A 23,657-nucleotide genomic window follows, 5' to 3' on the forward strand; every position below is an offset into this window, starting at 1 on the left:
TAATCTACTTATTAGATTTCCATCCTTTTAGTTTTAAATTATGTATTAAATTTTACTCGGTTGTTTTAAATTGGTGTGGGATTTTTCTTGTTTTGGGTTTCACTTTATTACTGCTTGAAGTGCTTCATACATACGGTACACATTGCCTAAGTTAAGCCTAACTGCTTTTGTGCCAAGCTACTACAGGATAAGGCACAGGGCAATTTGGGATTTGCTTGAGACTTTACCCTGATAAGAATTGTGGCTGCTGCTTGAGTAGAGTTTCAACCCCTCAGCCAGTAACCCAATTTCTTAACCTTTATACAAAAAAGGGGTTTGATCCAACTCCAGTTGCAATCAGCCAATTTCTCTCCTTAATGATGATTGAAAAAACATATAGTAAAGTGTAGCTTCATTGGAAACAAGGAAAGAGTGGCCTGCAATAACATTTGGTGTAACACTTAGGATAGTTTCAGAAAAGGCATGGATCTGGACTGTTAAGGAAGTATTCTGATAATTTATGGGCGGTGTGACGTATAGTCATTCTAAAATTGTCCTGTTTCAAGGTCTCACTGCCTGTTCCAGGCATCATGCATTTCCCGGGAGGCTGGACGGGTGGGTGGCAGGTTTTGTGCACTGGGGGACGGTTTTACAACAGTACTGCAATATCATCCCCCCACCCTTCCAGCCTCCCCTCGAAATTGTGTTTTGAAATTTGTTCTGAGAGAGTTCCTTGCATATCCAGCACTTTTTAGGCAACAATAAAAGTCTCAAAATATCTGTGGCAATTAAATTACCCGCTGGAGAGAGAGCAGACTTTTGTCTAATGGCAGTTTTGACTCATCTAAAGTGTTGCTGAGGTTTAATATGCCTGCTGCAAAGAAGGTGTACCATGCAGATAACAGATCTGTATTTGATATGCATGGCTCAGTGGGTTGCTGCTTTTGTCACAGAGATCCTTCTGTTACTTACAGCTCATAAGCCACAGTTGTAATATACAGAAATTGCTTAGCTGCACTCTGGAATTATATATTTAGACTTTGCAATTGGACCTATAATTCACACACTTGAAAAATGCCTAATTATAATAGTTTAAGGGGCATATTTAAGAGCCTCTACTGCACTTTTAGTGATAGTCCGGTGGCACTATGCACTGCACAGTATTTACAAGTTGGTGTTAAGCCACTTTTGTGGCTTTGTGCCACCTTGTAAATATGTTTAAATACAATCCCCTCACATGCAGCACTTTCCATGGAAGGGGCGTGCAATGGGTGTTGCTGTGGGTGTGCCACAGCAATACCCATTGCATTTTGACACTGCCCCAGATTTACAAGTTTTTATAAACCTGAGGCAGAACTAAAGTATAATGTCACCCAAGGGATGGCGTTATCAGGGCGAAGCAAGGAGAAATGCTTTCATTTCTCCTTGTTTCTTGCTCTAAGTGTGCTGCATTCTGCAGCACACATAGACAGAGCATATCATCATTTAAGATTGTTTTTGTGCAGGAAGGTGTTGCTTCCTTCACAAAAACAATCTCCCTGACAGCGCAGCCATTTCTCCACACTGGTGGCAGCAAATTCAACGCCAGTGCAGGGAAAACACAGGGGTGCGTCGTATTCTATTAAATATGTCACATCACTGTATTTTGAAAATGACGGTGCGTGACACTGCTAAATTTGGCTCAGCGATGCGCACAGTCATTTTCCCTTAAATCTAGCCCTAAGTGTTTGGGTATCCAGGTGCAGAAATAACTGCACCTGCCAGGTAATGCATTATAACATCTTTGGATTAAAAACTTGTAAAAAGTTAAAAAAGTTATAAAAAAGAACATCATGGAATATTGTTTTGAGGATGGTCTCATCTAGTTATAAGCAGATCCTTTCTTATCAGCTTAAACTTCATGTAAAATGATGCAAAATAGAAGAGGTTTCTTTACAGAACAAATTGCCTCTAATTGTCAGGAAATCTATTGACAGGTAGTTTTACTGTGATTAATTTTCCATAGCCAAAAACGTTGATTCACTTACGATAATAATGTAGGCAAATAGACTAATTATCCCAATGACGAAATACATAAGACTCAATAAAGTTGTTACTCTGCTCCTTTCACGAATATCAGTTCCTTGATAAGCCTATTAATAAAAAAACAGCTTTAAAGAAACTAAAATGTACTCATTTGCTCACAGTTGCATTCTTTAAACATCTGTTATTAACAAAACAATAATTATTGGTATGAACAATAGTTTTGTCATAACTTTCTTGTAATTGTGAATAGCACATTTCATTCAAATATGAAGGAAGCCTGCATTTTATGTAAAAAAAATCCAGTTACATTTAACCAATTACTTTAAAACTTCAGCCTATTACACAATTTCTTCACAATTTAGATGTTAAATGATTAATAAATGTTAAATGGGTGGTGCTGCTTCAGAGAAGAAAATCATTCAATAAACGTATATTGGTTATTAAATGATTTTAAAACGGGCTAAGATATATTTCCAAAAATACACATGACCTCCTTGCTTACCAAATACAACATGCTCCTTCTGGGAGAGTGTGGTATACATATCTGTTTGAACCAACTATCCTGGAAGTCCAATAAAATAGCAGCTCCTTCTATAACATAGCTCCCCACCATCATATTGGCAGTTTGGCAGTCAGATCGCAAAAGTCAGAATGAGGCCATTAGTGTTAATCTTTTCATTTAGGTCTTTGAGAAATTAAGGTGAATAAAATAGAGATATCTGGACGATAAGTCATGTGGGATCGCAAATATAAAAAAAATTAGATGTTCCAGTAGGTCAAAAATCCTTTTTTTGCCCCATTGGCCATCTTGCTCCCACAGGATCGAAATGGTGTAGCTGTAGATCACAATGTGGTTTGCTAGCATCAATGTTAACAAAAATGTTGTAGCCTCTGTTAAAAGGCTCTGAGACTTGTCCCACATGCTCTGCAAATTTTAAATGAACATTGTATCAGGAGGCAGGGCAGGGCTTAACATCACATATTAAGTAGATGTTATGCTCTTTTCTTTACTGTTATTGAGGTGTGTAACAAACCTAATGGCTCTGTACACATTTTTTAGATCAGAAACGTATGAGATCTTGACTACCATTCAACTAACAGTACATGGTCATGATTCACATTAATGAGATGTGCATGATCAGCATTTACCACCATAATGGTAATGTCATAGCTATTTGAGGCCATTTACATGTATTTCCCCTTTGGTTTAAGATGCAGTCACAGCCTTTTATAATTTCTTTGTTTCTTCTCATAGGAAGATCTGAATCTTCTGATCATCTTTTAGCTTTGGGAAGTTAGTGATCATGTGAAGGTGTTCCCTATATCAGTACTTTATTTTCTATTCACATGTGAGTTAGTGCATGAGAAAAACGATCTAATTTTCTATTAAGTCAAGGTCACTCTATCGACATATTAAATCTTTTTCTGCTTTCCAGGTCTGCGAGTGTGTCGTGTTTTTGCAATGTCTAACATACAGTCAATGCACCTGTATTTGGTCTTTTATTGTCTGTGTTTGGATTCTATATGGACTTTTATTGTAGCACTTCATGTTATTGTTTATTTGTAAAAATTTTATCACATGCACTCTTTGGCTTGATTTAATTCAATGTCAGATTCGGGTACTGTGCTTCTGAGTTTTTCCTGTTTTTGACTGTTGTGTCTATACTTTTCCATTGTGTGCGCGCCACCTTGGTTAGACCGCCCATTTCCAATGTCTAATGTCTATAGTGCTTTGTAATGGAAAAATAGTTTTTACTTCTTTCGAGGTTTATCCTACATTTGTTCTCTGTTTGTGTGTGTAAAAAATTAATGGATATCTTCCTAGTTCCTGCTTTGAAAAATCGTGAGGGCTTACAATACTTGTTTGCAGAAAGATAAATGCGTACTTTCTAGTGGGGTAGACTTTCACTTAATATAATCTTTGACTTGTGCAATGCTGCAGACGAAGCTGCCTTGTTAAAGTTTTGGTATCACAAGCATATCGAACAGTTTCATCCAGAGTTTCACAAGCGGGTTCATAGTTTGTTTCTTTGTTTTTGTTGCATTGAACTTGGCTTTCTCTGCGTTCTGTTGCATTGCTTGGCTGATGTTTGCAGATATGTTCAATGCTAGTTACAGATTAGATTGGAATCCTCTGCCTCGCCCTATTTTCTCTCTTTCCCGCTATCTGTCTGTAGTTGTAAAATTTGTAGTTATGTAGTCTCAAAATGTGCTGATATTCGAAAAGAATACAACGACAGAGAGTAATTTACAAAGGCAACATACAATTGTCAGACAGCAATATTTGGTATGGAAAGGTATACATTATACTTCTACATATAGTTTTTTGAAGATGTTGATTTCTCACAGGTCATTGCTCTGGCATTTGAGACAGAGTGATAAGGTTTGTGCACAAGTACGTTTTTGGCATTTTGTAAGGAGGGATTTATTTCACATCACCATTGAACTATTCTGCGAACTGCAGAGGTTACATAGTTCATACGCTGTATGAATGTTCAGTGTTGGCCATTAGCTAATTGTCAAATCACAAAACAAATTGTCAGCATGTGAAACTTGCTAGAAATGTAATTCAGTGATATCAACATACCCCAAACAACTTTCCATACAATAGTGCAAACGTAGGCCAAACACACCCAGCGATCACAGAAGCAATGAAGCACACCACAAGGTAAACCCACTCTGGTTTGTTCCAACCAAGAACGGTGGAAAAAGGGACCTCAGGAAGATCGTCCTGCAAAGAGAAAAGGTGCACTTTAAAAAAAAAAGATCTGCAAGAAATGATACGCTGTCTAAAAACAGTTATGATGTCATGTACATCACAAAGACAAGTTGCATCAACAGAAGTCTTGGAGTTCGTGGCTTACAATATCTCTTTGCACACCATTTTGTAATAATATGCACCATACGATAACAATGAGATGTTATGGTTTTTTAAAAACACCGCATCCTCACTCTGGTTCTAAACCCTATCAATTATACAATAAAGATGCTTCACATTTTTTCCAAATAGGAAAACAATCTTTGCAGATTTCATGTGTTATATTTTAAAAATAATCACAACCGCATTCCAATTCAACTTACCTCGGGTCTGATCATGCACACAAGTGTTTATCCATGAAACTCCTTGTGGGTTTCAGTCTCGATTATCGTCATAAATAAGGGTTATGACTAGTGCTGTGTTGTGAGAAGGTTCTGATGGCAGTCCTCCTATAGATATGTGTTGCAACACGGCTGCTTGCCCGTTCATCTCTGCTTTTTACTGTTTAGTATTCACTCTTTCGAGTGTGTGGCTTTCTCAAATGCCAAGAAAGTCAGAAACTTTGTGTAATGTTGTAGTATATGTTCTTAAAGATGGGTTTCTAAACTTACTTTAGGTAATATTGTAAGACTTATAGATATGGGTTCCATTGAGGAACCACTGTTGTTGATGGTTCTAGGAATACTGGTGAAGCAGCATTCAGCGTTGGCAGGTTGGACGGTGGATGCTGACTGCAAGCAGCTTGAGGTGACCGGAGTCTGTAGTCCATCATGTATTGAAATAAACAGCTACTCTGCCGATTACGTCAAATTATGCTTACCTTACTTTGGTTTAGCAGAAATCTTTTATTTCATCTGGCTCCGCAACAGCAATGTTTAGGTGCTCAGCTCCCACTTCTATAGCAATTTCCTATTGCAGGATGTGCACAGGACTGCCTGCAGCATTGCCTAGGACTGTCTGTAGGCAAGCTACTATCTAGATTCTCCTGGTGCAGTGTGCTTAGGCAAGGTGGGGCTCTTGAAAAGTGGGAGAAGGTGCACAGTTGCAACGATTTGCCAGGGGTGGTGGCAAGTATTGGGGACAGTTATCAAGCACCACAGGCACACATACAGCTCTTTACAATAATTACACTTTCTTTGTGCCACAATTGGCTGATAAAATGGCAAACCTTTCAAAAGTCTCAAAAGTCATATTATGTGAAGCTCCTGAAGTTTAAAACCAAATGTGCAAAGTTACGAGAGGAGAAACTGTTCAATTTTAAACACATCATGAACATCAGGGGATTTGAAATGGTATATATTGTTCTTAAATGTAAGGCGCAAAATGATATGTCATCATTTACAAACATTAATATTATCAAATCGAGAGCTACACGCACAACTAAATAAAGGTATATTAAAACAATATTAAACATTAGAATTGCAATAGTTAAACATACACTAAAAATGCAGACTGTGCCAAACATATTAATAGATTTAGTCAATCTAGAGCATGTTTGATCAAAGGATGGCAAGACAGAACTGGCCGCTCAAGCAATTTGAATCTTTGCCATGAATTACACTTGTCCAAGAATGAAGGGGATTTACACTAAACTGTGGTTAGGAAGAAGATTAAACTGTGCAAATCATTGACCTTGATTTGCGTAGTCAGTCAGTTTGAGAGTGTTGTCAGGAATCAGGCAAATGGAAGAATCTGATCCCGAAAGTTAATTCAGGAGCAGAACAGAAGAAGCACATATGGTGAAGCCGAGGGGAAAGAAAGAGACCGTGCAGTGCTGTTCCAGTCAAAAACAATAAAAGAAGCAGAAGGCAAGAGATCGGGACACTCTGTGGGTGACTCATGCTTAGAAAACTAAGGAGATGAAACTGAAAGTACTGCGTCCAAGTGGAAAAGATTCTGGCAAATACGAATGAGTCGTGTTGAATTGTCTGTAACTTGTATAGGCAGATGCTCAATTGCAAGATCTGAAAGATCCTAAGCTAGGAGTAGCATGTGATCTTTCATGGAACTCTATGGGTCACATGGTTCAAGCCATTATTAGAACATTGGAATATTGGGAGCTCCATTGAAAACAATAGAGTGCTCCAGTTTTCTAATGACTGGTAGAAGCCCAGCGTGCCAACATTCCGATGTTTTTTGTTCACAGCTCTTGCTGTGTATATAGGCCTCACAGAGCACAAGGGGCTTTCAATTCCGTCAGGCTCCATGAACCCTTTGTTTTATTAATTACAACATTTTGCTCTCTACTGGCAAAATGTTCTAACATAGCCTTAGAACCCGCCGTAGCGGGCTCTACCAGCCAATAAAGGCCCGCTCCCACGTTAAATGCCCGAGCCAAAGCAATAAAACAAATTGCTCACTGAGCCCAAGGGGATTAAAATCCCCTCGGGGTCTGTGAGGCTTTGTTCACAGCTGTTGCTGTGAACAAAGCGAACATTGGAATGTTGGCGCTGCGGGCTTTTACCGGCCAGTAAAAGCCCACAGCACTCCATTGTCTTCAATGGACATGCCAACATTCCATTGTTCTAATAGCCTTTTATCCTTTTGCATCTGGGCTATACTGGCATTAAAGTGCTGCTCACTTGTTAAAGGCCCTCACCTTTGGCTCAGGCCTTTTACAATGGAGCAGGCCTTTAATGACCAATATAGCCCACCATGGCATGCTATCAGTATATAATATATATACCATAGTGCTGGGAAAAACAGTTCCTGGACATTTAGGGCCTTATTTATACTTTTTTAGTACCGCATTTGTATCATTTTTTTTACGCAAAAGCAGCGTGAACTCACAAAATTCAATTATATTTTGTACGTTTGCGCCATTTTCATGTCAAAAAATGACGCAAATGCGAAGCTAAAAATTTAAAAATCAGGCCCTTGGTGTACAGCAACTACTTAATTTGTATCTCACCCACAAAATTGTCAGATATTCTGTTTCAAACTGCGAGATGCTCTGTTGTCTGTGGCAAATGCTAGGACAAGCAGTAATGGTGTGTAAGAAGATATGCAAACTTTATGAGACTGGGCCTACAGTCTCAAGTTATTCTCAATGTAAATAGGATCTACGCATACCAATGTCACTCAGTGAGTAGAAGCCTGAGGCACAAGGGAGTGGTTAGATGTCCCTTGAATCTCAAGAATGCTCTCTTTCTTTTACAATGCAGTGCTTCTTTTCAATTGTCAAATTGGCACTCTGTGGCATCAAAACAATAAACGACTATTATAACTCCAAAGTCTGCTGAACTGACAACATCCACTAATTTGCTCCCCATTCTAAACAAACTAAAATTCAAATGTAACATAAATGTGCTTTCTGCAACTACCTGCTACCTTTAAGATCGTTATCCTAAATATATTCTCAATGAACTGCACGGTTTTCATTTTACTAAACACAGTCTTAAAATTGTTCCAATGTAAAATAAATTGTCTTTTCATGTTTAATATTTATAAACAAAAATATGCCTTTAATCTTTTTTTTCACCAGCATATGTAATATATCCTGGTTGTCTTACTTAAAGAAACATAAGTGAGGGCAAGATGCAGGAAAATATTGCTTCTCTCTGAATATCTCTCAGCACCCCACCAGAGGGCAGAGATTTTAAATGGCTTGTTATCTACAGCTTTAGAAAGATGGGATGTCAATTCAATGAAATATATCTAATCTCTACGCACATGTGGTTAAAAAGGCAGGAAATCTCTGCCTCAGCTATACATAACTGGCTAATTTCAATTCGTTTTTACTTCATTTACTATAACTGTTTTTACATATTTTAAAAAAAAAAAGAGAAGCAGGTTTTCTCAAAGGAAATGGCTATTTATCCAGCCGACATCAAGGTAGTGCATAATCTCTGTTATTTACCAGCCAACTGGCAAAATAGTGCATAATCTCCATTTTCTAATCAGTGGCATGCTACATAGCTGAAACGTCACTGGTTATCCAGTTGCAGAATAAATGGTGGAGATGAGGTATTATTTAGCTGGAGGCCAGATAAATAGTATGATGAAGGTCTTTATTTAGCTGAACATGAAGAATAAAAGGGACTCCAGAAAATAGTAGGGTGGTGGCCACCTAGCATAGGGGTTGAAGCATGTGTGAAGCATTTTAAAGTCGTGCACATACCAATGTCTAGATGTAGACTCAATTTTGAATAAAACATTTATGTTAATATGATATTAAAATAAAAAAGGAGGAATTAAACTTCTGTTCATGGTCTTCAGAATAAGACATACAGATATTTGGTGCCGGAGTCAAAAAGTATTTGGCTAGCTGCAAAGAATAATGAGTATAGTTTTAAAGCATGATACATATATGTCTTTCAATTATGAGAATATGTTTCTTTAATGTGATAATCTTCCTTTTGATGACTGATGAGGGCTGGGCTCAATTCTGGCTTCTTGAGTAAGGCATTGTGCTAGTTTTGGGCTTTTTGTTTATGGAAAATGTGCTTGCTTGGTATTTCAGACTTGCAACATAGCAGCAGTTGTCAAGCAGCAGCAAACAGGGAATGCAAAGAGCTAGGTGATATCTGGGTCATAGAAGGAAGGCCACATGCTTTAGGCAATTGGTGCTTGCAGGAACAGTGCTTTGGTATTCTTACAGGAGATAAATTGATTGAGACACAGTAATGGAATTTCTCTGGAACAGGGGAAGTGAAAGCAGAGGACAGGTAAGCTGTACATCAGGGTAGTTCAGGGATAAGGTGTCTATTCACTCAGCAGCCAGCTAAATAAACACACAGTTTCATACTATTCACTCAGCAGAGTGTGTTTCTGGTATAGATGCTTATTGACCTCATGCCATGAGTGGCCCTTCTGCCACACTGATGTTTTCATCACCCGGCCAATATATCTTGGGAATGGTAGCTTTGTTTTTAACATGCTAAGCAGTGTTTTAAGTGGGCAAAGTGCTGTGTCTTCTGGGTCATCATTTCTTTCCTTGGTATTTCTGGCTCAGCAAAAGAAATCTAGAAACAAAAAAATAATCTGAGTGACAGACATGGAGGTTATGACTGACAAAATTCATTGTGATAGGAGCCTGCAAAGGAATAAGTATAATCAGTAAGCGGAGGATTAAGATGATTGGGAGGGCAAAGGTCAGGAAGTTGACCTCCAGGAGGGATAGAATAACTAGGGCCATGAAGACTAGGGCAAGAAGAATCAGGCCCAAGCAGATCTAATCCATGAGGAGAAGAGTTATCAGTGTGTGGAGGAACAAGACAAGTAAAAACAAGGTTACGAGTGATGGGAACAGGGCGAGAAGATTCAGGTGGGCCAGTAGAAGTAGGACCCATTGGATGAGGGCCCAATGTAACAGAAGGACAAAGGGCAAAACGAACAGAGGGTCCGGGACCATAATAATGAGGGGGGGTTAGGAAGACCTGAGAGCACTGACCAGGACCAGAAGGGTGAGCATAAAAAAGGCCAGTAGTAGCGCACCCGGGTTGACAGACCCAAGAGGATCACTGCCAGGAGACCAATGAAAAGAAAGACAGAGACAAGAAGACCAAGAAAATGGAGATCAAATCAAGGAGGACATAGGACCAATAAGACCACAAAGCCAGGGATAGCAGGACTAGAAAACCACAGATCAACTGGATCAGAGGAATTAAAAGAACCAGGAAGTCAAGGCCCAGTGGGACTAGGATCAGGAAGTTGACATGGGTCAGAGTCAAGGGTACACTAAACTAGACTGACAAAGAGTACATGAACAAGGGAAACATGGGAACTAGAAACAACAGTTCCCAGGGATGAGGATGACAAGACCCAGAAGGATCATGATACAGGGGACAAGAGTTGAATGGACAGCAAGATAGAACCGGAAAACTAGAAGCACAGGAGGACTGGAAGGGTTAGGATGGGGCAGGAGGACCAGGAGACTAAGAAGGCTAGGGAAACCAAGGCCAGTTGGTCCACGTGAGAATTTGGGTTGTTGGTTGAGTGGGGTGTTAATCCTGCTCAAGCAACAGTTAATGCCAGGGTGGACCACAAATGACTCTAAATTAAAATGTGCTTACTATTCTGGTAGCTTGCCACAAATTCAATCAAGATTAACTTAGAGAACACAACACAAGAAAAATCCCACGCATATGTAGAAAAAATAGAACACATTTCAATAAATCATTTGACATAAGACCAACAAAAACTCAACTAGTAGTGTCAGAGTTATGAATTTGTTAAGTGTAAGATAAGAAATAGTGCGTAGAAGATCAAAGCACAAACCGTGGCCATCTAGTCGCAAGTAGAAAAATATGGCCTTCCATGATGGAACAAAGTGGATTTTCCTAGGCCTGTGCAGAATTGGAGGAATTTGGTACTTCTACATTTTTCTTGTAATGTAGAATTACCTCTGCTGCCCTGCAGGCTGAATTATTCTGAAGTAAATTGTTTCTAAAGAGGGCTGGAAGAGGGAGCAGTCCCTCTAAATTTATGAAGCACTGTAGATTAAACTTTAATCTGCAGTGGTTTTTGAACATAACAAGACTCTTTCCTCTGCAGCCCCATTCTAAAAGTTACTGCATATCCCTCTGCGCCCTTACTCTGCAGTAATCACTTCTTATTATGTAAAGGTGCTGAGTGGCATTTTGCTGTGCTATTTTCCTAGCACAAAATGCAGCCTAGCACCTGTTTTTGGATGTGAGAGAGCGTAGCTCATATATTGAATATTAACATGAAATGTTTATGAACTAGTGTGTAATAATGCCGCATAGAAACTGTATTAATGTATTTTGCTAAACGTGTGCTTGAAATGTGCCCACGGAGAGTGGCCGTCAATGTATACGATGACTAATGAAAATGACTAATAATGATGAAATTTATGTTAAGATATAGTTTTTGCACTAATATTGAAAGGTTATCTGCTAAAGTACTGCTAATAAATCATTAGGCCTTAGTTAGCATGAGTCGAGGCCTAGCTGCCTGCTTCCATATTAAATGTGTTTTTCTAACGTGCAATGTGCTGACTTGCTGAAGGACATGAACTCTTGTTGTTTTCCAGAGCTAGAAGATGAATGTAACTGTAGTAGATCAGTTCTAATGAAATTCGACTTGCTTGTAGAAACATTTTAGCTGAATGCAACAGTGCAGATTAATACCAGGTAAAAGGTCGCCTGAACCGGTACAGACAATGGAGCCACTGACTGAAGATGTGCAAAGGACGACGAGAGTATGAAATCATACCGGACATTCTACCCGTTGAAGACGTCAATCATAAGGACCAATAAACTATGTGAGAACTGTTATGGGGTGACAAATTCAATGAGCTAATTGAAACCCTATTGCAGGGAGATAGTGGGGTACCGACCCCAACCAATTACATTTTAGGGGACTGTACAACAGAAAAGGGATAAAAAACTAAGACACGGGGAGCCATTCAGATAGAGGAGGGAGAGATGCTGTTGATCCAGACACTTTGTCACTCTGCATAGAGACTTTGTGGTCTGGTTCTTAAAACCATCCTTGCCCTTATATTGCCCATATATACTTTACCTCCTTATGAGGGAAGTACCCTTTTACCCTTCTTACCCGACTTGCTGAGTTCCTGACTGATGGCGAATCAACTAATGTCCTGAGGACGAAGACAGAATCTGTATGCTGACCCAACACGGAAGGTTACTATATGACAATGAAATTGTGATTGTTTGCTTTTCCTTTCTAGGTACCAACTGCTTCTTTTGTCAGAGACCATAGTTAGAGGTTTTTCCAAATTGATGTTGCTTAATTGTTTTGCATGAAGCCCAACATGCCAATGCTAATTCAAGGTTAGTTAAGGGGTTCACTAAACAGACGGAAATAGACAAATGACTGAATCTATGCTTTGTTGAAATACTGCGCTAACGTTACTCTGCTGAGATTGATCTATGTTGACGTTGTGTTATGTTCTAATATTCGTGGTTCTTGCTTTGATGAAGTCTTATCAGAGTTGCCATATTGTGACTATGCTAATGTGTTTCTTGATTTTGAGATTAATAAACTTGCTAGTAGAATTGTAATCAATATGGAATAAATATTACAAATCGCACTAAACTGATGTGGTTATTCATGACTGAGAGATGATGGTGGTGTCCTGAGTCTTATTAAATGTCTTTGACTAAGGTGCATTGTCTTGTTGTGGTAAACATTGATGACGTTATTGACATATTGATTGACATGCTGATTAGCTATCTCGTCCTAAGGTGTCTTCAATCAGGGACGAAAGATTCATTGGCCTAAAACGAGTCCCCGAGTGTATAAATTAATCATAAAGGGACGCGTTAGCACATGCAAGTGCACATTTTGCTCTATGAAAATATCGCCAAATGCCCACATATCGCGGAATTCTGTTGAATCTTGCAAACATTAAATGGAATTCTGTGGAATTCTGCAGAATCAAATTCCACCAATTTTGTCCACACCTAGAGTGGGCCTGGTTGGTGCTTACCTTCTGACTTAGAAGAAATTTGAAGAGAAACTCTCTGAGAAGATTGAATTTCAGCTACGTAAGGCTGCAGGAAGTGCCCGATGAGGGAGGCATCATCATCGGGGAGCCGCTGTACAAAGTTGCCATGAAGATTTCTTCATTCAGACTGGAATGGAAGTCAAAAACCTCCAGCAGGTTGAGGCTGCAGCCGAAAAGACTTTCACGAGGAAGGAGAGCACTGAAGCAAAAGTCTGCTGAGAAAAGTTTGCTGCAGTGGAGAAAACCATAGTGGAGCTGCCATGAAGTCAGGTCTACCGGTGATGAGATTGGCAGATAAACAAGCATGCTGGTCCTAGTCTTTCCTCAGTTCTCATGGCAGTTTTTAGCTCAAAAGCTTCTGAGTCCCATGTTTTGGCTTTTGGCTATCCAGGCACCATTAGCACTAAGGGGCGCATTTATATTCTGTTTGCACCGAATTAGAGTAATTTTTATTTACTCTAATTCGGTGCAAAACTAATTCCATATTTATACTTTGGTGCTAGACCCATCTAGCGCCAAATTTATGGAGTTAAAGTAATTTTTTGGAAGTGGGGACCTACCTTGCCTTAATGAGATGCAAGGTAGGCGTTCCTGTGCAAAAAATGACTCTATGGCCTTAACAACATATTTAGGGGCATATTTATACTCTGCAGCATATTTATACTCTGTTTGCACCGAATTAGCGTCATTTTTTTACCCTAACTCAGTGCAAAACTAACTCCATATTTATACTTTCACCAAAGCCCTGATTTATACTTTTTTTGCGCCACATTAATGTCATTTCTGTGCACCAGCCGGGCACCATATATATGGAATGCTGCAAGCCGGTTCAAAGGGTAGGCTAGAGTAAAAAACAAAAAAAGACTTTAGTCGTGTGGGGCTGGCAGTATAGAAGAAGAGGGTTTAGTACCAAAAAATGACTTTAGGCAGGTTAAAGTAAAAAAAAAAAAATGACTCTAACCAGATTAGCGTCATTTTATGGTGCTAAAACTACCATGCAACATGACTCCTGCCTTAGAAAAGGCAGGAGTCATGCCCACCACCCCAAATGTCCAGCACAGAGGACAAGGGTCTCCTGGGCATGGCCATTGCACCCTTTGCCATGTATGGGGGCCCATTTCAGCCCCCCCATGGCACTTTCAAAAATAAAATGCAATCTTACCCGTACTTACATGGGATGGGGTCCCCTATCCTCCGCAGTCCTTCTGGTGTGGGTGGGGGTTCCCCTGGGGCTTGGGGAGGGCACCTGTGGGCTTATTCCATGGTGTTCCACCATGGAAATAGGCCCACAGGTCCCCTAATGCCTGCCCTGACCCAGGCATTAAAAAATGGGGCAAAGCAAGCTTTGCCTCACTTTTTGACCCCTCCTACCTCCCTTGCACCATTTTTCCATGGGAGTATAAATATGGCGTTAAGGCCATAGAGTCATTTTTTGCACAGGAATGCCTACCTTGCATCTCATTAAGGCAAGGTGGGTTTCCAGTTTCCAAAAATTACTTTAACTCCATAAATTTGATGCTAGACCGGTCTAGCACCAAAGTATAAATATGGAGTTAGTTTTGCACCGAATTAGAGTAAAAAGAAATGATGCTAATTCAGTGCAAACAGAGTATAAATATGCCCCTTAGCATAAAAAAATAACACTAATCTGGTTAGAGTCATTTATTTTGACTCTAGCCTACCTAACGTCATTTTCTTTTTACGCTAGCCTACCCTTTGCACCGGCTTGCACCATTCCATAAATATGGTGCCCAGCTGGTGCTAAAAAATGGTGCAAGCCGGTGCAAAACATTTTGGTGCAAAACTGCATTAGTGCAGTTTTGCACCAAAAAGTATAAATAGGGCCCTAAGAGTCCAAGAGTGGAAGGACACCACTTGGGATGTTAAGACTCACTCAGACTGGGAGCAGGTGTGGGTTCAAGGTGGTTGGAGCATTTCTGTTCCTGAGGGTCTGATCAGGAGGCCAGCCAACTAGGCCATGGAGTCACTCTGGCAGACCTGAGTTCAAGCAGGAGGGAAGGCCTTTGAGGACTCAAGACTGGGTCCCGGCAGCAAAGCAGTGCAGGAAAGTACCCTCTTTTTGGCATGTTATCGCCAATTTCTGCCTGATGTCAGTGTGTTTGACTGTGTTCACTGGGATCCTGCTAACCAGGACCCCAGTGATTATTCTCTCTCCCCTCTAAATTGCGTTACTGCATACTGGTAATCCAGTATTTCACCCGAAATTGGCATACTGGTCCCCCCTTATAAGACCATAATACATAGTACCTAGGTAATCAGGGCACTGGGGTTCCAGGGGATCCCTGTGGGCTGCAACATTTCTTTTGCCAGCCACAGGGAGCCCATGCAAAGGCTTCTACAGGACTGCCATTGCAGTCTGTGTGCTTTCGCGGTCACAAATGAAATTGCATAGCGTTGCGAGTCACAAATAGGAAGGGAACACCCCTTCCTATTTGCGAGTCGGAAATGCATTTTTCGAGTCGGATCCGACTCGCAAAATGCATTTCTGCATCACGGAGAGGCTTTTGCGACTCGCAAACAGCATTTTTCACCGTTTGCGAGTTGCAAAACCCTTCCTACATCTGGCCCATAGTCTCTAAGGTATTTTTGGCATTTGTGTCACCAAACTAAAGTACCTTTATTTTTGTAACACTGAGGTGATCATTGTGAGTTTGGTGTGCAGTGGAGGCCGCCTGCCAAACTCAACCCGCCACCTGACCGCTAGTGCCGCCAGGACACCACCGGCCCTATTCCAAGTTCACTGCAGGGCCCGGTGGGCGGAAACAGTGTTTTTGCCCACTGGCCTGTGGTGAAGAGGACCTTAACATTGACACTGGCTCGGAATCGACCAGTGAAATGCGCGTAAGGGCTGTGCATGGTGGCCCCTGCACTGCCCATGCAAAGTAGTAGGGTGACCATGACCTTAGGACCAGGGTCCAGAGTGTCAAATGAAGCTGAAAGACTGCAACCTTGTGAGTAATATCAGGAGGACCAGAATGGCCAGAGCCAGGAAGACCAAGTGGACTGGACCTGGATGACTAGGAGGAAGTGGTCCAAAATGACCAAGCTCAGAAGGACCCAACCAAAGAGAACCAGGCCCAAGAGGGTGTAGACCAGTGGTTGCAGTGCTAGAAGGACCACAAAGACAAGGCACAGGTCCAGGAGGACCAGAAGGATTCAAGCCAGGAGGGCAAGGACTAAGGGGTGGGGCCTAGAAGGACCAGGACATGATAACTAGGTAAACTAAGGAGACCAGCAAGACCGGGAGCTGGTGTACCAGGAGAAACAGGGTGTGGATCATCAGAATGGCCAGGTTGAGGGAACGATGATCAAGAGAATCAGGAAATCACAAGAAGAACTTGGAAATAGGGGTCTGGAAAGGCTACATTGGTCAGACAGACCAGGACCAAGAGGACTAGGTTTACAGAGACGCAGCCAAGGAGCATCAGAAACAAGGCAATCAAGTCCAGTGGGCATAAAATGAGGAATAGAACAAAGACTGTGAGTCAACCAGACTTAGAATGAGTAAGACTAGGAGAACAGGGTCTAGAGAATCAGGAGCAGATAGCCCAGCAACTACAGCCAGTAGGACAAAGGCTTTTAGGACTAGGGCAAGGAGTACCTGTAGGAGCAAAACCAAGGGAACCTGGAAGATTGAGTCACAGAGACCCAGGAGGATCAAAGCCTGCTATACTAGGACAAGAAGGAACATTAGGATGAAAAGGAGGAAAAAGAGTACCAGAAAAGGAGAGTCCAGTATTACAGTAGCCAGGATGACCAATTTGGAAGGCTAAGAACATGATGACTTGAATAAAGGAGATCAGGACAGGTTAGTGCCAAACTAGAATGACAAGGAGCAAGAGGACCAGGGCCAAGAGTAAAATGACAAAATGAAGGAGGACCAGGAGAACTAGCCAGATCAGATGCTGGTGGACTAGGGCCATTGCACAAACAACGTGATGGAGGAGGATTACATCAACTAGAAGGAATAGGATAAGTAGAACTACAAACTGGGCGAGGAGAACCAGGGGACCAGAATCAAGGGGATCAGGACCTGAAGTACCAAGTAGAGCAGGAGGACCAAGAACTAGGATATCTGGCAAAGCAAGCAAGGATCATAGGGACCAGGACAATCAGAGCCATGATGACCAATGAGACCAGTGGATGCAGTACCAGTGGAATGACAAAGACGGGGACCAGTGTTGTAAGGACTGCACTTAGTTTCTGATTTAGGTTCCCATTTTTGCTTGACACATTTTTCCAATGGTGACTTTTTACATATTTTTCCACTAACATGAGAATATGCTGCATAGGCATTTATTCTTGGTAGGCATTGTCACTCCGTAATGTGCACATTTAGATCCACATTGTACAATCTCAATGCAAAGCCCTTGGTTTTTTTTCAGTGTGCCCGTTCATTTATGCTAGACAAACCAAAGTAGCTGTTCTGTTCCTCTGTTAGAGTGTGATAAGGAAAGTGTTATAATCTATAAATAGCATCCATGCTACACTCAGTGAGAGGACCACTTTATGCTGAGATTATCATGAAACCACTGTGAACTGTGACAGAGATGCAGCTCTGCTGACTCTGACCTTCATCCTACAAAGGAAGAAAACTTGTACACTTAGACCAGCTTCCTGGCACATAAGATCAGGCATGGGGAGTTAGACTATCCCAATTGATCTGGAAGAGGGTATTTCACTATGCTTTCTTTTGTAACGTATTAGTAACAGATAAGAGTAAGGTAACATTAGTAACAATTAACATGGTTGACTTGTTTACATTTTTCACCATTTTAAAAATGCTGATTACAGTTAGATATTTACGTTTTCTAATATTCTAAGATCATGCTTTCTTTTCAAGAATCCAATCATTTCAATAAATGTTTTGAAAATGTGTTTTCAGAATGCATGCATGAGTGACAAACGAAAAGGTAGATCTGTTTCCACTAATTACTTGGTATACAGAGTGGTCATGTTTGAGCTTACCAATAACATCTCTTACCACGGTCAGTTTAGGGATTTGGTTGTGGTACTGTGAGCTAGCCAAAACAAAGCAACATTCACTGATGATATATGTAGACTGAATCTCTATATTGTGAAGTTCTTGTAGGCATATAGACAGTCCTACTAAACTCATAGGAACCATATTACACCAGAACATGGATAATCAAAATGACCAAAACAAGAGGAATAGGACGATACAGCCAGAGCCTGGCGGTAAAGGCGAGACAGCAGTGAACTCTCTGTCTCAGTGCAGGATAGACACGGATTCTTGAGATGGCACTCCAAATCGGTATATGAACTGGTGCTGATGCCACCGGCCTCAAGTGATGTCTTCTCCCTCAACAGGCTCCCCTGCCACACACCAGCACTCTAGGGCCCCTTGGAGCCCCCCTTCCACCTCTTTAGATGTTCCGATTCATGCCGCCACCTGACAATTGGTCAGGTAGACTGAAAGGGCAGAGATGGGCACAAACCAATGGATCGGCAGGCAAGCAGACCAAAAAGCAAACAATGTATTCAAAAAGCCAAGCTCAGTGGCAACCTCAGGTATTTTCAGGAAAGAGGTTCATTCTTGAGCCACAACCACTCCTGGTTGCTTGCTATCAGCTCTGTTCACTGTACGCCTGAGGAAACACATTGGTGGGGAGCACCATGAGTGCGAGCTGTACCAGCACCTAAGCTATCCACTTCTGAGCACCATTGGGCTCTACCCTCTGCGGCCTATGCCTCACACACAGTGGCTCATCTCTCCTATAACAACCTCCATGGCAATCAAAAATCCCACGCCTTGGCTCTTACTCCTGTGCCTACTCTGGATTATCAGCTATACAACAGAGACGTGACAACTCCTCCCACACAACCAGAAAAAGTAAGAATTAGATGAAGCTGATTACCTTGTAGGTTCTAGTGTTTGCGGTTCCATTTATTTTGGATGAGACTACCAGACAGTTTTTCAGCCGGAATCTTATAGTTTCAAAAGTCTGTCTCTACAGTCTTGTCAGATTAAAGCATGGAAATCTGATGGCTATGGGAAAAAAGAGTGCAATTAGAAGCATGCTATTACCATTAGACTGCCAGACCTAGGAGAACCAGCATGACAGGGCTAGGTAGAAGGACCCAGCAAACCAGCAGGATCCGGGTGGAGAGGATCTGTAGTACCAGGATGGGGAGGTCAAGGAATGGCTAACACAAGGAAGGGCCAGTAGACTACACTCACAAAACACTAGAACTAGAAGCACTAGGGCCCATATTTATACTTTTTGACGCTAAACTGCGCTAACGCAGTTTAGCGTCAAAAAGTTTTGCGCCGGCTAACGCCATTCTGAAGCGCCATGCGGGCGCCGTATTTATTGAATGGCGTTAGCCGGCGCAAGCAGACCGGCGCTGCCTGGTGTGCGCGAGAAAAACCACGTACACCAGGCAGCGCCGGCGTAGGGGGAAAATGGCGCATGGGCGTCTTAAAATGGGGCAAGTCAGGTTACGTCGAAAAAATCATCGTAACCCAATTTGCGCCATTTATTTTCGACGCCCATCCCCCATCAACATGACTCCTATCATTGTAAAGATAGGAGTCATGCCCCCTTGCCCAATGGCCATGCCCAGGGGACTTCTGTCCCCTGGGCATGGTCATTGGGCATAGTGGCATGTAGGGGGGCACAAATCAGGCCCCCCTATGCCACAAAAAATAAAAAAAAAATACTTACCTGAACTTACCTTAATGTCCATGGGATGGGTCCCTCCGTCCTTGGGTGTCCTCCTGGGGTGGGCAAGGGTGGCAGGGGGGGTCCCTGGGGGCAGGGGAGGGCACTCTGGGCTCATTTTGAGCCCACTTGTCCCTTAACGCCATGCCTGACCCAGGCGTTAAAAAGCGGCGCAAATGCGCCGTTTTTAGCCACGCCCACTCCCGGGCGTCTCTTTTGCCCGGGAGTATAAATACCACGTAAAGGCCTGGGAGTCATTTTTTAGACGGGAACGCCTCCCTTGCATATCATTAACGCAAGGAAGGGGTTCACGCTAAAAAATGACGCACATTCCGGGAACTTTGGCGCTATACGCCTCTAACGCCATAGTATAAATATGGCGTTAGTTGGCGTTAGTTTAGCGTCGAATTTGCGTCGAAAAAAACGACGCAAATTCGGCGCAAACGGAGTATAAATACGGCCCTAGATTCATAAAACCAGTACCAGAGTGACCAGAACTAGTCAATCCAGTCCCAGGGTGAGGATCAAGAGGACCAAAAAAAACGGAAAAGGAGTACTTGGAATGGGACCAGGAGGGAACCCAAATTAGAAGGCACAGAAGGTCCTGGCAGTGAAGGAAGAAGAGCAGGAGGAAATCTATGTGATTCAAGGCTACATTTTTAGTATAACCCTTTTGTAAATAGTTTATGCTGTCAAACCCTAGAAGTTCCCATATTTTCAGAGGAGTAATACCCTGAAACCAGTCCAAGGATGCTTGTTTCTGGTCCAGGGAGGACCTAGCCTGGCTGTTCGGGCTAGACTGTTCCCATGGGGAGCAGGAGCAAGACTGATTTGCATATGACTGGGCCCAAACTGGAAAGGAATGGTAAGCAAAAAAACTGATGGATTAAACCCAGCTGCCACCCCAGTGTGGACCCAGTTCGGGCTGGACTGTTCCCATAGGGAGCAGGGTCAAGACTGATTTGCATATGGCTGGGTCCAAACAGGAATGGCATGCCAAGCAAAAATTAAACCCAGATCTGTGAGGGGGGTGAATGTTTGACTCATTCCGCATTCCATCCATCATCTGTTCTTTTCGCATTTGTCACCCTAAGTGAGACGGGTATGCTCGCTCAGATGTGGGTACCATGCTCACTGTGTCACCAGGTTCAAAATAGCCTTGCTGATGAATGGTTATACTTTAGCCATTTGCATATCGGTCTTGACCTCTACAGTAACAGTCCAGCCTGAACTGGGGTGGCATAGTGACCAAAAATGATGGATTTAACCCAGATCTGTTATTGGGTCTGAGTGTCTGAAATGTTTCAGGACTCTGTTCATCATCTTCTGTGTTTCTATGTTGATGCTATTTGGCAAGGGTTTGCCTAGATGTGGGTCCCTTGCTCACTGTGCCACTGGATTCAATCTAGCTTGGTGAGGGGGTGTTTTACCCAGAAACTGGTCCCAGGACTCTTGTTTCTGGTCCAGGGAGGGCCTGACAGTTCGGGTGTGATTGTTCCCATGGGGAACAGGGTCAAGGCTGGTTTGCATATGCCTGGGTCCAAACTGGGGTGGCATGGTGATTAAAGGAAAGATGGATTTAACCCAGATCTGTGACTCGTGTTGAGTGTTTGAAAAGTTCCAGCACTTCATCAATCTTCTGGTTGTGTTGCTTTGTTCACCCTAAGTGCAAGGGTATGCTCAAATGTGGATCCCTTGCTCACTGTGCCACTGGATTTAAGCTGGACTAGCTCATGAGGGGTGATACTGGAAAAACATTCCCAGGATGCTTGTTTCCGGTCCAGGGAGGACCTCATCTGACAATTAGGGATGGACTGCTACCACAAGGAACAGGGTCAAGACTGATTTGCATATGGCTGGGTTCAAAAGGGGGTTGCATGGTGAGCAAAAGAATTATGGATTTAACCCAGATTTGTGACTGGGGGTGAGTATGTGACAAGTTTCAGCACTCTGTCCATCATCTTGATATGCTGCAATTTTCTTCTCAGCATCAGCCAATCCTGTTTAGGGTTCCTTCACCAAAGTGTTATCCAGCCTCTTGGAACTCTCATCAGCTACAGCTCTGAGCTTTGTCCCACTGGAGATTTTCAGCTACCAAATGAGTGACCAAGTATGAACATAGAAATCGTCACCGCAGCTTTGTCCAGCGGCTCCCCGATGATGAGGCTTTCTCCTCAGAAACAGCCTGCAACCTTGCCTCGCTGGACTTTTCCTTCTCTGAACATTTTATTTTAGATTATTTCTAAGTAGGAAGATAAGTACTGACCGGCTTTAATCCACTTCATGTATCCGACTCGTGCTTCATTGCGGTCGGCCATATTTGTGGACTTTGACCTAGTCTCATGCAACAAGAAGTCCGTGATTAGTGCTTTGATCGTTTAGGCACTAGGGCCCATATTTATACTTTTTGACGCTAAACTGCGCTAACGCAGTTTAGCGTCAAAAAATTTTGCGCCGTCTAACGCCATTCTGAAGCGCCATGCGGGCGCCGTATTTATGGAATGGCGTTAGACGGCGCAATCAGACCGGCGCTGCCTGGTTTGCGTGGGAAAAAACTACGTAGACCAGACAGCGCCGGCGTAGGGGGAAAATGGCGTATGGGCGTCTTAAAATGGGGCAAGTCAGGTTACGTCGAAAAAATCGTCGTAACCCGACTTGCACCATTTTTTTTCGACGCCCATCCCCCATCAACATGACTCCTATCATTGTAAAGATAGGAGTCATGCCCCCTTGCCCAATGGCCATGCCCAGGGGACTTCTGTCCCCTGGGCATGGTCATTGGGCATAGTGGCATGTAGGGGGGCACAAATCAGGCCCCCCTATGCCACAAAAAAAAAAAAAAAAAAAACTTACCTGGACTTACCTTAATGTCCATGGGATGGGTCCCTCCGTCCTTGGGTGTCCTCCTGGGGTGGGCAAGGGTGGCAGGGGGGGTCCCTGGGGGCAGGGGAGGGCACTCTGGGCTCATTTTGAGCCCACTTGTCCCTTAACGCCATGCCTGACCCAGGCGTTAAAAAGCGGCGCAAATGCGCCGTTTTTAGCCACGCCCACTCCCGGGCGTCTCTTTTGCCCAGGAGTATAAATACCACGTAAAGGCCTGGGAGTCATTTTTTAAGACGGGAACGCCTCCCTTGCATATCATTAACGCAAGGAAGGGGTTCACGCTAAAAAATGACGCACATTCCGGGAACTTTGGCGCTAGACGCCTCTAACGCCATAGTATAAATATGGCGTTAGTTGGCGTTAGTTTAGCGTCGAATTTGCGTCGAAAAAAACGACGCAAATTCGGCGCAAACGGAGTATAAATACGGGCCTAGATTTCACTTAAAACTTTAAAAACTCATAACTTTAGTTCTCCTGATTGGATCTTTCTCATTTTGGTGTCAAATAGTTATTTAAAATTTACTCAATTTTTCTGAGTTGCTGTAGGATTTTTCTTCTGTTATGGGTTCACTTTACTGCTGCTTGTTTGCTGCATAAAAACTTTACATATTGCCTCTACATTAAGCTGACTGCTTTTGTGCCAAGCTCCCAGAGGGTTAATACAGGTTAAGTTTGTGACTTTTGTGGTTCACCATGACAGGAATTATGACTGTTGCTTGAACAGGGATCACCACTCATTCAACCAATAGCTCAGTTTCTCAGAATTGTTTTCACTTGTTATATTCTTATGTGTTTAATTGAACTGAACCGGAATTTCTAATCCCAGAAAGCACTGATTGCTGCAGAAAAAGAGATGATCTGATAACATGGA

At 42.4% G+C, this 23,657-nt stretch overlaps 1 protein-coding gene across 1 annotated transcript in view; it reads right to left on the reverse strand.

Moving 5' to 3' along the window:
• Nucleotides 1–23,657, reverse strand: part of LOC138262020 (ATP-dependent translocase ABCB1-like) — a 1,142,744-nt gene that overhangs the window by 351,492 nt on the left and 767,595 nt on the right. Inside the window, exons 18-19 of the mRNA XM_069211672.1 lie at nucleotides 4,592–4,735; nucleotides 2,007–2,111 (exon numbers count right to left, since the gene is read on the reverse strand). Of these exons, the coding sequence (XP_069067773.1) occupies nucleotides 2,007–2,111; nucleotides 4,592–4,735 (249 nt within the window). The remainder of the gene's footprint in view (nucleotides 1–2,006; nucleotides 2,112–4,591; nucleotides 4,736–23,657) is intronic.

Source organism: Pleurodeles waltl, chromosome 10 (assembly GCF_031143425.1).
Source record: "Pleurodeles waltl isolate 20211129_DDA chromosome 10, aPleWal1.hap1.20221129, whole genome shotgun sequence".
NCBI lineage: Eukaryota > Metazoa > Chordata > Amphibia > Caudata > Salamandridae > Pleurodeles > Pleurodeles waltl.